This window comes from Phaethon aethereus (assembly GCF_964289735.1).
Source record: "Phaethon aethereus genome assembly, chromosome: 1".
In the NCBI taxonomy this organism is placed as follows: domain Eukaryota; kingdom Metazoa; phylum Chordata; class Aves; order Phaethontiformes; family Phaethontidae; genus Phaethon; species Phaethon aethereus.
Window position 1 is genome coordinate 32,748,792 of NC_138575.1, and position 13,206 is coordinate 32,761,997.

General features: G+C 34.7%; 1 protein-coding gene across 1 annotated transcript in view; it reads left to right on the plus strand.

The window, feature by feature from the left end:
* Nucleotides 1-13,206, plus strand: part of PNPLA8 (patatin like domain 8, phospholipase A2) — a gene marked incomplete at its 3' end in the record, with an annotated part of 42,426 nt that overhangs the window by 17,211 nt on the left and 12,009 nt on the right. The window contains exons 6-7 of the mRNA XM_082007654.1: nt 1,139-1,196; nt 3,408-3,602. Coding sequence (XP_081863780.1) covers nt 1,139-1,196; nt 3,408-3,602 — 253 coding nt within the window. The remainder of the gene's footprint in view (nt 1-1,138; nt 1,197-3,407; nt 3,603-13,206) is intronic.

Genomic DNA, 13,206 nt, shown 5'->3' on the forward strand with positions numbered 1-13,206 from the left:
TCCTCCCTCTCAAGGACACGTACACAGCCATGCTTCAAGATATCCGCTAGCAAATTAGTAAATTGTCCTACCTCCGAATACAGTTTGCTGTCTACATTGAAGACAACTGCCACTGTAGCATTTAAAGCTTCTTTTATCTTCTGACCTGACTAGATTGATAAAGGTATTGTTTTTAACAGCGGAAGCGCTACTACCTGCTGTCACAGTAGTGCGAGCTATAGATGGATGATCTCTTAACAACAACGCATGGAATCACATTACTTAACGTGTGGCAATACTGAAAACCATCTTTGCAGAATAAGGTAGATGCACCACCAGTGTTTGTGTGGGCTGTGTTCAAAGGGAGTAAGAAAACTTGGTGATTCAAGTGAAAGCCTGTTTGGAATTGTTATAGATGAACACCCACTCTGTAGAGTTTTATACCTTTACTGTAAGCAAATGGAAGTTGAAATAGATGCTGATATGAGATTATTGGCTAGTATGCTGACATCCTCTAATCTCCTGCACTATGCAGGAGGGCTACCTTCTAGTTAGCAATTAGAATACTGACCCTAATGCTGATGCGATTATGAATTACAATGATGATCATTCATGTGATTTCACTGTCGATTTACAAAAATGTATGCCTGTGAAAAAAATCCACCTGAAAAATGGATGTTAATTGCCTACTGAATTAATGTTACAGAATATTACATGTAGATGTTTTAACTTTCTTCTAAATCACGTAGAATGGCGTCTTTCTTTCCTTAGCTTTTATTTTTGTAACAGTTCAGGAGAGTAATTTTCATTACTATAAAACCACTTAATAAATATGTTGATTTTTTCATTCTTAAATGTAGCAAAGTACTTTGTTTTCTTCTCATAAAGTAGTTGAGTAACCCTAATGATTTATGTTAAGTATGTGGTGAAGTGAATAACTGAATCCAAGATCTTGGTCACTCTTCAGACTTATTTCCAACAACCTAGAAGGTTTGAAATATTGGTCCATTGAAGTCAACTGTAGAAATCCGATTTCGCTTTAGAAATCCAAGCATTGCTTCTTTTAAATGCAAAGTTCTCAAAAGGATGATTAAAATGTATGTCTTTTGTTCATGCTAAACTGATGGAGCATTTTCAATTTTTTACACTTATTTTGTAGAGAAAAAATGGGCTCAAATCTCATGATTGAAACTGCAAGAAATTCCAAATGTCCTAAGGTAAGTACAGTTTTCTAAGGTAAATACTGTGTATTCCACAAATACTTCTAGGAGTTCTGAGTAAGATGCTGTCCTGAGAAGAATATTGGGTAAACAGCATGAGCGTTGATACGCTCTCCAAGCTGCCCTATGAGATAACCCATGCTTTTAAAGGATAAAAGTTCATCAGATTCTTCAATCTTTGCAGCAATTTCTCATATTTCTATTAAATGCTTTAAGTTAGAATATATTTCAGAGATGTTAAAAGGCTTATAAGCAGAGAAATACTAGGTCAGCTTCTTGAAGTTGTGGAGAGGTTGTTTTTTTTTTCATATATTGGGACATCCTGTCATGTGATCTGTGTTACTGTGTAGTGAGAGAACAGGGTTTCTCCTCACTTTATCTGGATTATCAGATTTTCTCCAGTTGCATTCATAGGCCCCGAGATCTCTACTCTTCCTATATGATCTAAAGGGCGCCAATTGATTGGAGGGGTGTTATATACAGCAGCAGCATCAGAATGATAGCTGAGAAAGCACGGGTATTTTATTTTTGGTGAAGGATAGGATGTGAAGAAAAAAGAGAAATATAACAACACATATTTCAGAACAATCTGTAATTAACAGGTGTTTTGGTGTCATAGCACTATATTCAATGCTTTACTGTTAAATGGAAGATACTCACATTTTTCTAAACATAGAAACGTGCTTGACTGACTGCGTTCCTAGTTCATGTCTAAAACAAGGACATGAAAAGGCTGGAGTGGTATGTTGCTTTCTGAGAGAGAAGCTATCCTACGTTGACTTGAAAGTTATCTTTGAACTAGGATCTTTGACTTCCTTCCATGTTCTTCAGTAACAAAATGTGAATATAAATAGAGTTGAAACTAGCTATTCCCAGTAATAGCTTTGTAGTGCTGGCAGTGGTGGCACTCTTTCAAGGCACAGCAAAATCAAAATACAACACAGTTGTGTGCTCTGCTGCTGTTAAATTCAGGGCGAGATGGATTTTTCCAGAAGGTGCTCAGCACTTTACAATTTAGATTGCATCATGAAGTGGAAGTGTAAGTGGGTATTACCAAAAATAAATTCAAGCATCAGTTTGATAGGTTTTCTATTAATTTTTCCAAATTTTTTTTCTTACTGCTTCTAGTAGTGCTTAGAACCAAAACTTCCTTTTTACAAAAACAAGAAACTTTTCCTCTATCAAATGATGGAGTATGAATCATGCATGCGTTTTGCTTCTGCATTGTCATATAGAAGTTAACACTTTTCTTGTTTTCTTTTTTTATAAGGATAGACTTAGTGTGAATTAAATGATCTAACTTATGTAGCTGAAAAATAGCAACAAATACAATGATATCACAGCATCATCTACTAGTGCTGTTGAGTAATGTTTCACAAAAATACTCTACCCGGTAAAATAGTAAACAACATAGAATTGAACACCCACTTGTCTGCTAAAGAGTATTGTTCTGAACAGTGCCAGCCAGGCTGGGTGCATCATCACTAAAAGGTCTTGCACATTCTAACACTTACCCATAACTATAGGTACTCTCACCTTGTGTGATTATAGCTGTAAGATGTGATTTTTTTTTTTTTTTTTTTTTGCAGTCAGATGTTTTGTTTTATGGAAGTAGCATTTGGCTTTTCACTTAAATTTACATACGTGACTTTATTAATGACATTTCAGTGTCCTTACAAAAAACCTTGAAAGATTTGTTTGATTTTTCTGTTGTGGTGTTTTGGTTTTTTTTTCTGTTGGAGAGATTCTTCCTGCAATCCTTTAACTCAGGTTGCAATATTAAGTAATCATTTTTTGGAGAAAAAATTTGGTTGACGTTTCTAGCATTCATGCTTAATGACATCATTGCATTGCTGGTTACAGGCTTTTGAGGATGAAATACTATTCATAAAGGCAAAACATTTTAAAATCATAGATTACACCAGCTTTTTGTTTAAATGTCAGTGCGTAGATACTGGTAGAAGCAGAATAGCCAGTGGAAACAATTAATTTCGGGTTAAAAATAGTGTTTTCTTTAGGGAGTTTCTTTTTTCATTCTGGGTTTTTTTTCTTTCACCTTTTAAAATTTAGATAGGTATTATTAAAAAAGTAAATGAATAATGAACCAAGTAGGATTCCAGAGATGCTTTTAATGTATAGATTGAATTTCATATAGTGGGAAGTTGTATTATTATTATTAAACTATTTTTGTTCCTCCTGACTCACTAGGTAGCTGCAGTAAGCACTATTGTAAACAGAGGAACACCACTGAAAGCATTTGTTTTTAGAAATTACAACCACTTTCCTGGTGTTAAGTCTCATTATATTGGAGGCTGTCAGTATAAACTGTGGCAGGCCATTAGAGCATCATCTGCTGCACCGGGTTACTTTCAGGAATATGTTTTGGGCAACGATCTTCATCAGGTAAGTTGAAATCTTCTCCTTTAGTAAATATTTTTCAATATTACACCTGAGAAAAAAGTTGTCCGCACTTCTGAATCAGAACTAAGCAAACAAGTTGGTAGCAGAAAGCAATCTAGAATGGGTAGGAGTAAGAACGGAAATTTTTAGCTTGTATAGCCCTTACAGAAGTAGAAAGGATATAAACTTAAAAACTTAAGTCTTCTCGATACAAACTTAAGCTCTTCTGCTGTTCCTTTCTTCTCCGCCTGGAAGGAAACATTATACGAGTTGTAAATTGCGTGTGACTTCCTGCTTACAACTGGTATTTCATTGAGCATTATTTCACTAAACAGATGGTATGACTTAAAAATCTAACAATACTGTTAAGTGTGAAAAAATCAAGTTATGCTTTTCAGTGTTCCTTTTATTAGTGCATGATTTCAGTTTGCAGTCTGCATTTAATTCTTTCCCTTGATAGCTTACTAAGCTTTACCCTGGTTTTGAGCTAATAAAAAGAATAAGAGATGCCGCGGCACTAAGATTAAACTGGGAGGACTATTGCAAAAAAAAATTCCCTTGAGGATAAAGCAATGTCTCCTAGCAACAGTGTATACTATTTTGTTGTGTTATAGCTTCTGTTGGTGGCGCTGATTAGTAAAGAGCAAGGCAAATTCATTTCTTTAGTAGTTTTTTAACCATTGTGTTCTTGTCCTCCAATACCCCTTTATTGTTCTGCAGTTCTTTGAGTTTTAAAATAATCCTGTTTACAGTACATATTAATTTAAAACTTGTTAGTATTTATTTTTAGAAAAGATCTGTTGCGGATCTGTGGCAGAAAGGGCTACAAAGAATGACTGAACCTGCGACCTTCAAAAAAGACAGCATAGGATTCTATCACTTTAAACTTAAAGCATCCATTATATTTCCGTCATATTAATTCATATAATGGCATTAGCCTTAACTACTAGAAAGCAATAATAGCGTATTTTGAGTAATAAGATATACCTGGATCGCATACAGAATTTCTCATAGTGTCCATTAAAAGGTTGTGTAATCTTAGTAGCTTTGTAGTGTGCATAAGTAATACTGAAGTTTAAAAAAAAAAAGATAAATAAGGAGTATAAGGTGAAATAGTGAAAAATTAATTAGATTAAGAGATAATAAACAAAAGCATTGATACAGAGAAACAGCTAGAGTCTAATGTGGAAAAAACCCAACAGTATACTTCCATATTTTGAGTTAACATTTATAAGGAGATGGAATAATTATATTCAGCTATGTTAAAGCTCTACGTAAGTTGGAGGACAAAGGAGAAGGTTTACCATGGAGGATAGGATGGTGCTGCTACATCCACCAGATCTGAGAGTTCTATTTTATTCTGATTGCCCTTTTGTTTAGGGTCTGGGTTTTTTCCCTTCCTTCCCTCCCAGCCTCCCCACTGTGGTACATCTTGTTATCCCCAAAACGTTTTAATCAAATACTACCTGAAATAAGCAAGTAAGTTTTGGGTTTTTTTTAAAATCTAAAAATGGAGTAACACATCAGATATTCCAAGCCTAAGCGCTGCTTGAAATCCTGAAACGTGGTCATCTTCCATCTGGCCAAGCAAAACTGGAAAGTGAGCTGCTTTAGCCTTTGGAGCTGTTCCAAGCTGCTCCTTAACTGCTTGAATGGGTCAGTGTTAAGCTATGTGAAGCACTTTTCTTCCTCTTCTCACCTTTCCACCCCCTCTTTCCTTGAATTGAGAGTACATCAAAGTCTATCTGTGCTTCTGTATGAAGAATAGCTAAATAATCAACATGATTTTTAACTTCCACATGGTGCTTAGACAATTATTTGTCTTAACATTGTTTCTGAATTGCCAGACTTGTATGAAATGCAGTAAGGTGGATATTCATTTCATCTATATTCACTTTTAAGTCCAACTTACCAGACTAGAGAAGGTATGATCAGTGTTAATAGAGAATAGATCCAGTATTCGCAGACACACAGAGCTAGAATAAAGTCTAGTTCATTTTCCTTACTCTAGGCTGTTTGGACAAAGCCCTTCCATATGGTCTTACCAACACTCTTTCAGAAACGCACCATTCTTTTCTGTTTGATGTATTTTAATTACAAGAAAGCAAGGGCTTAGGATGTGGTTCACTTTTGTAAGCCATAACAGTACTATAACTGTTTATTGTAGTAAAACTAGATGCTAAATTTTCTGACTTAAACTTCCGTATCATCTGAAAATCTCTGTTCTGCCCAGGCATGATACTTAAACATTCTTAAGTTCTTTTAGAATCCAAAGGGTTGTCCTCTTTCATGTCTTCATGCTTTTCTTTCCCCAGATTACACTTTTCTTACCACACCTCTGTTTCTATAACTATCTATTTTGTGTGGGATGTGCTTGGTTTTTTTTTATGGGCAGCTGGCTAGCAAGGTCCTGCATGGCAAATACTATATAGCTGTCTTCACGCAGATTTCTGTCTCAGATTATAAATCCACCATTGCACATTCAAGATACCTGGAATTACCTTGGTTTAACCCTGGGGTAGGAGCCTCCATGCATGTAGCAGACTGTTAACCTTGTGTTCTTGGGTGTAATAGTACCTCAGTGGAAAATGCAAGGTAATCAAGAGTTTTATCTCTATTAAAGTATCCAAGATGAATTGAAAAGAATATATATGCATAAATAAATTTTAAAATAAATAGAACCCTAAATGCAGTCATATTCCTGTATAAGATAGGTTTTTTACTATTTTTAAAGTATGTTAACTACTCTTAGTCCTTAGTTATAACTCATACTATAAATATGAGACAGTAAATTTTTAAGTGACTTCATTCTAAAAGTGCACTGCTATTGTTATGTTAGATTCCTCAGCCAGGTCATTTATGATACTGAGATTTGTAGTTTATATGGAAATACATGCTCTTTTCTGTTTTGTTGCTTTAATCCTGTACACTGACATGTTGGACTGCTTTTGAACTACAGAAATAAATGAAGCATAACATTGTTAGACATTCTTAATAGTACCACGATTTTTGTGAAGAGCATCAGCACGATACGCATTAATTGTAAATAATAATTTATGCCAAAGGCTTCAATATTGTAGTACAGTGTCAGAAAGATTATGACCTTTTGAGGATTTTCTTAATGGATTGGAAACTTCCATTAATTAATCAACATAGTCTCTGAACATAAAACATGCAAGTTTCTTATTAATTTGTATATAATCTGCTTCTGTAGTGTTGATATTTCTAAAGAATTCAAAAAATAGAGATGACTAAAATGTGAAGATGATTGTAAAATATGTGTGAAAATTCAGAATAGTAAATATAATGGGATTTGTTTCCTGGCTTTGAAGTTTGGGACTCTAAAGGATTATATATAGAAACCAGGTTTTGTATTGGTTTATCAGTCAGTTTTATGTTTAAATTTGAATGAAAAGCACTCTGGCAGTTGATCTGACTTAGGACACAGCAAATGTGTGACAATGCTTATTTTGACAATGAAAATTTAGTGGATTTGTTTTATGGTCAGCCTGCATATTCTTGTCTTGCGTTACCTAGCTTTCTTTCACAAACTGTATGAAGTAGTTGAATGAGAGTTATGCCTACGGTTGAGATTAATTCATGAAGATTTTATGTATGACTCTAGACGCATATGGTGGAATCACACCTGAACTGAACTGCAGCTGTTTGCTTTAACACTCACTTTTCCGTAAGATACATATTTATATATGCGTGTGTATTTGTGTACACATATGCATGCCCTTTCTCTGGGAATGTTCCAGTCTGACTTCCTGTCACTGTAAATGTTCGAGGGGATTGTAAAGTGTGTTTATTAATAAAAGTAATAAATTATTTTAAAAATTATTCTGATGAAATTGTTTAGAAAGATTTCTAGGTGCTTGAATACTTAACTCTTACTTGTGCTGCAGATAAGCTGATGCCAAGTTTGTTAAATTTCCACAAAAAGTAAGAAGTTAAAAAACAAATAGCAATGTTTGCATTCAGGTCGGTCATGCCATGCTATCTGGTTGCACTCTGTCAAGTAAGAAAAAGCAGTGCAGCTGTTGGTAGATGAGGGAAGGAGGATTAATATTCTTTGTGGTTCAAAAGAGGAACACACTAACATTCAAAGGGATTTAATCCCTGTAACATGCTTCTTCAGGAACTGTGCAAGTCAAGAGAGACCAAGTCATGATGTTACAATATAGAAGCTGTATTGCCACATGTGTCAGCTTTTTTAATATTAAAAACTGTTTATGAAGCACTGAGCGTCTCTTAACCTCTCCCCAGTCCTGTTACAACCAATGTGGTTTTTTTTTTCTACTTCCCATGAAGCGGTGTTATTTCTTTTATGTAGTCATCTTTCCTTTTTTTTTTGTAGTCTGAAAAGCATTCGGGGTACTCAGTTCACTTCAGTAGACAGTACAGTATGCTGAGGAAATTGCCAATTAATTAAAAGAGCAATTTAAGATTTAACAAAATCATTATGCACACTTCATTTACTAGGTTTTACAGTAAAAGCTAAATTTGTCCCACAGGATTAATTAAAAGGGCAGCAGGGGTTGTGTGTGTGGGGGGGTGGTGGTGGTGAGTTTAACAAAGCCACAGATTTTTCTCAAAATAAAGTATTATCAGTTTAATACAAAGGACTTGATCACCTTTTTCTTCATGGCTTCCCATGAATTCATTGCTGCATTACAATTCCATTTATTGAAATGCTGTTGTTGACTTACAGTAGTGTTCAAATAACCATATTTTCTTTGAGCAAGATCAGATACTGAAGTACTTAAATTGGCAGCTAATCTGTTAGTGGAGTTTTAATAATCACAGAATCATTAAGGTTGGAAAAGTCCATTAAGATGAAGATGTAACAGGAAATGTGGTGAGAATACAACTGAGAAATAAAAAATACATATAGTACAATAATATGATGTAACTAAAATTTCAAGTCTTGCCTTCATTAAAAAAAGATAATATACAGTTTCTTTATATTTTTCAGACTTTTCTCTTTCTTTTATTAGCCAATAAATCTGTAAAGGCATTTCATCTTTGTAGCTTGTTACAGGAGAGGCCTTCAAAAGTGATTCGCTTAGTGGATCCTACCCTAATTGGTTTTACACGGTAGCTTTTAAAATTAGATTCAAGGGTGCTTCCCAGGCTCTAAGAAGACATAGAATATAGGTCACATTGAAGTTCTTCTCATTCTTAGGATATGCCACAGTGATGAGCATGCACCAGAGCTTATACAGACTGTGGTTTAGTAGGTGTATCTTGTTCTCACAATGATAGAAACAAGTATTTCTTTGTTTCTCTGTCTACTTGTTGCCATACACATTTTCCTGCATCCTTGGAGGCAATGTTGCCTGCTGTTTAAGGAAGAGGGAATTTACTGGAATGTGTTAGCTACATGGATATGTGCATTTCTTTTTCTCTTATGGATTCTAGAGGTTTGGTTAGCGGCTCTTAAGGTGGATGTGTGTGATGCAGTTTACCAGCCTTTGTGAAATAGCTGTGGTTACCAGACCCGTAGTAGTTTGCAGAGCAGACTGCTTGCAAGATTCCCTGCAGGGACTTGCTAAGTGAAGTTTTATTGGAAGATTTGTTTAGTGAAGTAAAATAGAGAGTATGTTTTGTTTAGGCATTTAACTTGAATACATTGTAATTTTTATCTCCAATGATTCAGAGTGATCCTTTGCTAATGTTATTTTCAGAGTGTTTATTAAAAAAAAAAACAAACCTCAGTCTCAAATGAGCTGTATTACATTGAACTATTTTTTTGCTTAGACTTCTGAACCCGTATATCTTTAGCGACACTGTTTACCAGCTAATATTTGCTATAAACCAAATCTTGTAAAAATCAGAGGAGTCTGGTACAGTGAAAAATCAAGAATGAGTCAATTCAGTCAATAACAATCTAGATTGCTGCTCTCAAGTTCTGACATTACCGGCCACCATTTCTTAAATCAAAAAGAGCAATTTACAGTCAATTCCTGATAACTTGTAATTTTTATTTTTCCGGGTTGTATATCTGTTTAATACTGACTTGAATGGGGACATATTTCCATATGAAATAGCCTTGTGATATTAATTGTGAGTAAAAGCCTAGGAGTGTAGTGGGCCTATTGATATATTGTTAACATCTTCCCTTAAGGAAAGCTAGTTTATGATACATAGTGATATGGTGCTTAATGCAAACAATCGATTCATGCTTTGTCAGCTACCATCCAGCCTCTAATTTGCCTTCTGCGTTGTAGTTTAGGAAACTGCTCTCTTCTTGTCATGGATACAGGTCTTAGTACTGTGATAGGAATAATTTTCACCATGTAGACAAAATGTGCATAAAATCAGTTAGTTCAATACCCACTGCATTCCCATTACTCAAATAGGGCACAAAGTCTGAGCTTCATTTCCTGTACTGAGCTCCCTTTCCAATATAAAGATTAATCTATAGTGTTAATTTTGCAAATCCTAAATCAGTTTGCAGTCTCTTCAAAGATTCTTTACCTTGCAATGTTTCTTTTACTGGAAGTAACTTAGTATATTTAGAGTATATAGTATATTTAGGGAGTATATTTAGACTGCTGTTTTTCAGTAGCAGATATATTTTAGTTTTTTGGCTACAGAATTTAGAATTATTTCAGCTTAAGGAAGAAATGATAAGGGAGTATAGAACAGAACAGTTTCCCTCAGGTCGAATTCAGTCCTCTATCATGGTTGCCAACTGCATCATAGACATAGTTCATAAACATGTAAGGCTGTCTTTGCTGTTGCTACCCTTGTAGAAGGTTATTATACAAAGATATTTCTTCATTTTTCTCATGGCTAGAAAATTTCTGATTTTCACTCTTAAGTCTATTCACAGCTAATAGATACAAATTGTCCTTGTGCCAGTAATGTTCTCTAGTTTAATTAACTTTTCTTCTTGTAGTATTTACCCTTCTGACGTGTATATAGAAAGCACTCATACCCTTTTTTTGTTTTGTTAGTCTAAATATGCCAGTCTGTCTCAATTTTGCAAAATAGGCTCTGTGTTCTCGTGATCATCCTAATGGTCCTTCATTGCACCTGCTGCAGTTTGAGTAATCTTTCTTGAAACTGGACTATTCAGTGTGTTTTGGCATGACCCAAGACATATTGTGCAAAGTTGAATGATACACCAGATTCAAAATTAGCATTTCTAAACTAGAAGCAAAATTCAGAGGAGTTAATTTGATCAGGCTGGAACACTGTATTCTAGATGATGTCTTAACTGTGTCATGTATGTCCCCTTTCAGAGGAAGGTACAACTTAGAATTAACAGTTGCCTTTCCAACAGCCACTTCATATGTAGGTGGTTAAATCATTCTGTGACAGTGCTGTACTCGCATCTTTCTCATGGTTGGTCTGATTCCAACGTAGTTCTGAAGAGCATAGCTTTGTGTTTATGAGCGCTTTGGCTATATGTTGTGTCCTTAGACCTTAGAGTCGTTCTGTATTTACAGTAAGATTTTGCAATTTGTATTTGCGAAATCTTTTGCATTTGCAAAGCCTCTAACTTTATAGTAACATACTTCATTATCAATTGCATGGTTTTGAAAAAATAATAATAAAGAGCATGAGCCCCAAACCAGCTGTTGAGTAACTCATAGAAAACAGTCCCAGCCAAAGAGTTCCCCATTCAGTACAGACTGTTGTCCCAGCTGATCAGCCAGTTCTTTCTCCAGTGTAGTCTCTTTCATCACTTCCGGTGCTCTAGTATATAAGATGGTTTATAAATCTAGATTTTCGTCTAAAAATTTCTGTTTCAATTTTTATCTGCCTTTGATAATCCCATCTTGTGTTTTGCCTTGTAGGCATGTACTTCTTAATTTAGAGGACTCATGAAAATGCAGCACTTTTTCTTCAGTTCTTTCTCCCTTACCCCCTCCACTATCCATGTACCCCCATGGATACAAATCCTGAACCCTTCATATCAATTATCTCCAATAATTAGTTCACTTTCTTAAATTTTACCCATTTTCAGATGAAATCCTTTAGTTATGAACCTGATTTGTTTCAGTTGCAATTAAATGAAAAATTTTTTTGGTTGAGAAATCTTTTTTTTTTTTGAGTCAAAGAATAAAATTGTATAAAGAAATTTAAATAGCTTACATAGTTTTATAAAAAAGGGATTTTATGGGAAATCCAATTTCAGTTTGAAATTACGATATGAAAGAGAAAAAGAAATTTGTGGAGTCTGTAATATATTCAGCTTTAGCAGTTGTCTGTAGAGTTATCTTAAAACATTCTGATTATTGTATGGTTTCAAACAGATGAATGACCAGCAGGTTTTGAGTAGCGCTTATCAATTATATATCCAGTAATACGAGTCACTATTAGTCTTCATACTCTTCTGTATTCTTCTCAAAGCATTTTGAATTTCCTGTCACTTTACTATTCCTTAGTGATAGTGCTCTGTATTTACTATTCCTTAGTAAAATGACAGCTAAAAGCATAGACCAATTAGTTAGCAAAACTAGTATCAATAAGTAATACTAATAACATTAATCATGTTATTGATGTAAAAATATGTTGAGTCTTAAGAATATTTACATTGTTAGCTTGGGAAATTAAATTTAAAGAATTTTGAAATTTTGAAAACCTAACATGATCCTTTTTCACAAGGATTAGGATATCTTTGGATCTGGGATTTCTTGCTCACTTGTGGAGGTTATATACTAGTGTTATTCTTTTGTGTAACTACTAGAGCTTTCTCTTTAGCCTGATATATCTAGTTGTAACCAATGGAGTTTTTATACACTTCCGAATGTCAATGTTGTCAGAAAGGAAAAACCTTTTAGATTTCAGCCTCTAGTGTCATCTGAATCCAGAATGATTTTATTCAGATCCATGGGGTTTTTTTGGTGTACTCTTGAACCTTGTGTGTGCTTCACAAACATCACATGGAGAACCTGAGCTTGGGCCTTTGTTTGGGGTCAGTATAGATACAACCACAGGTCAGTTTTTTCTCTTAGGTTGCACACTGTGATTGTCGCCTGTAATATTACAGGCAATTCATCATTTGGGAACCACATTTAAACTACTATTTTGATGATGTGTCCTGTTGTTCATTGCAGAATTCATGTAGTTAAATCTGCAATGCACAGCTTGTGCTTTTAATGACAATACATTTTATTGCCCAAGAATTTTCTTTCATGATGTCCACTAATATTTACGAAATCTTCATCAGTACAGCGTAAGAGTACATCTTCCACATCTGACATAAAAACATGAATTCAGTAATGTCTTCAGAGCAGCTGGTTGTTTTCTGTGACCAGACTGACTGATTACTCACAAGGGGAGAGCCATAATCAATGCATTATTTCAAACATTTTTGTATATATTTAACAGAAGAGGGTGATCATGTAACCTTTGTATTGAGGAGAGTATATTTGTGCTGAACACTAATGGGGCTAGTTTACTGCACAGTTAAATCTGAATGTATTTTTTAATTAATCTGAATGAATAATCCTTTTTCACAAAGCATATATTAAAAACTGTAATTTGGTAGCCCAGTGATATTTGACTGAACAAGCCTTAAAGCTGTGTAGTGTAGTGAATATACTGACATTCTCATAATGGCACTGGGTGCCCAGTGCAATGAGGAGAC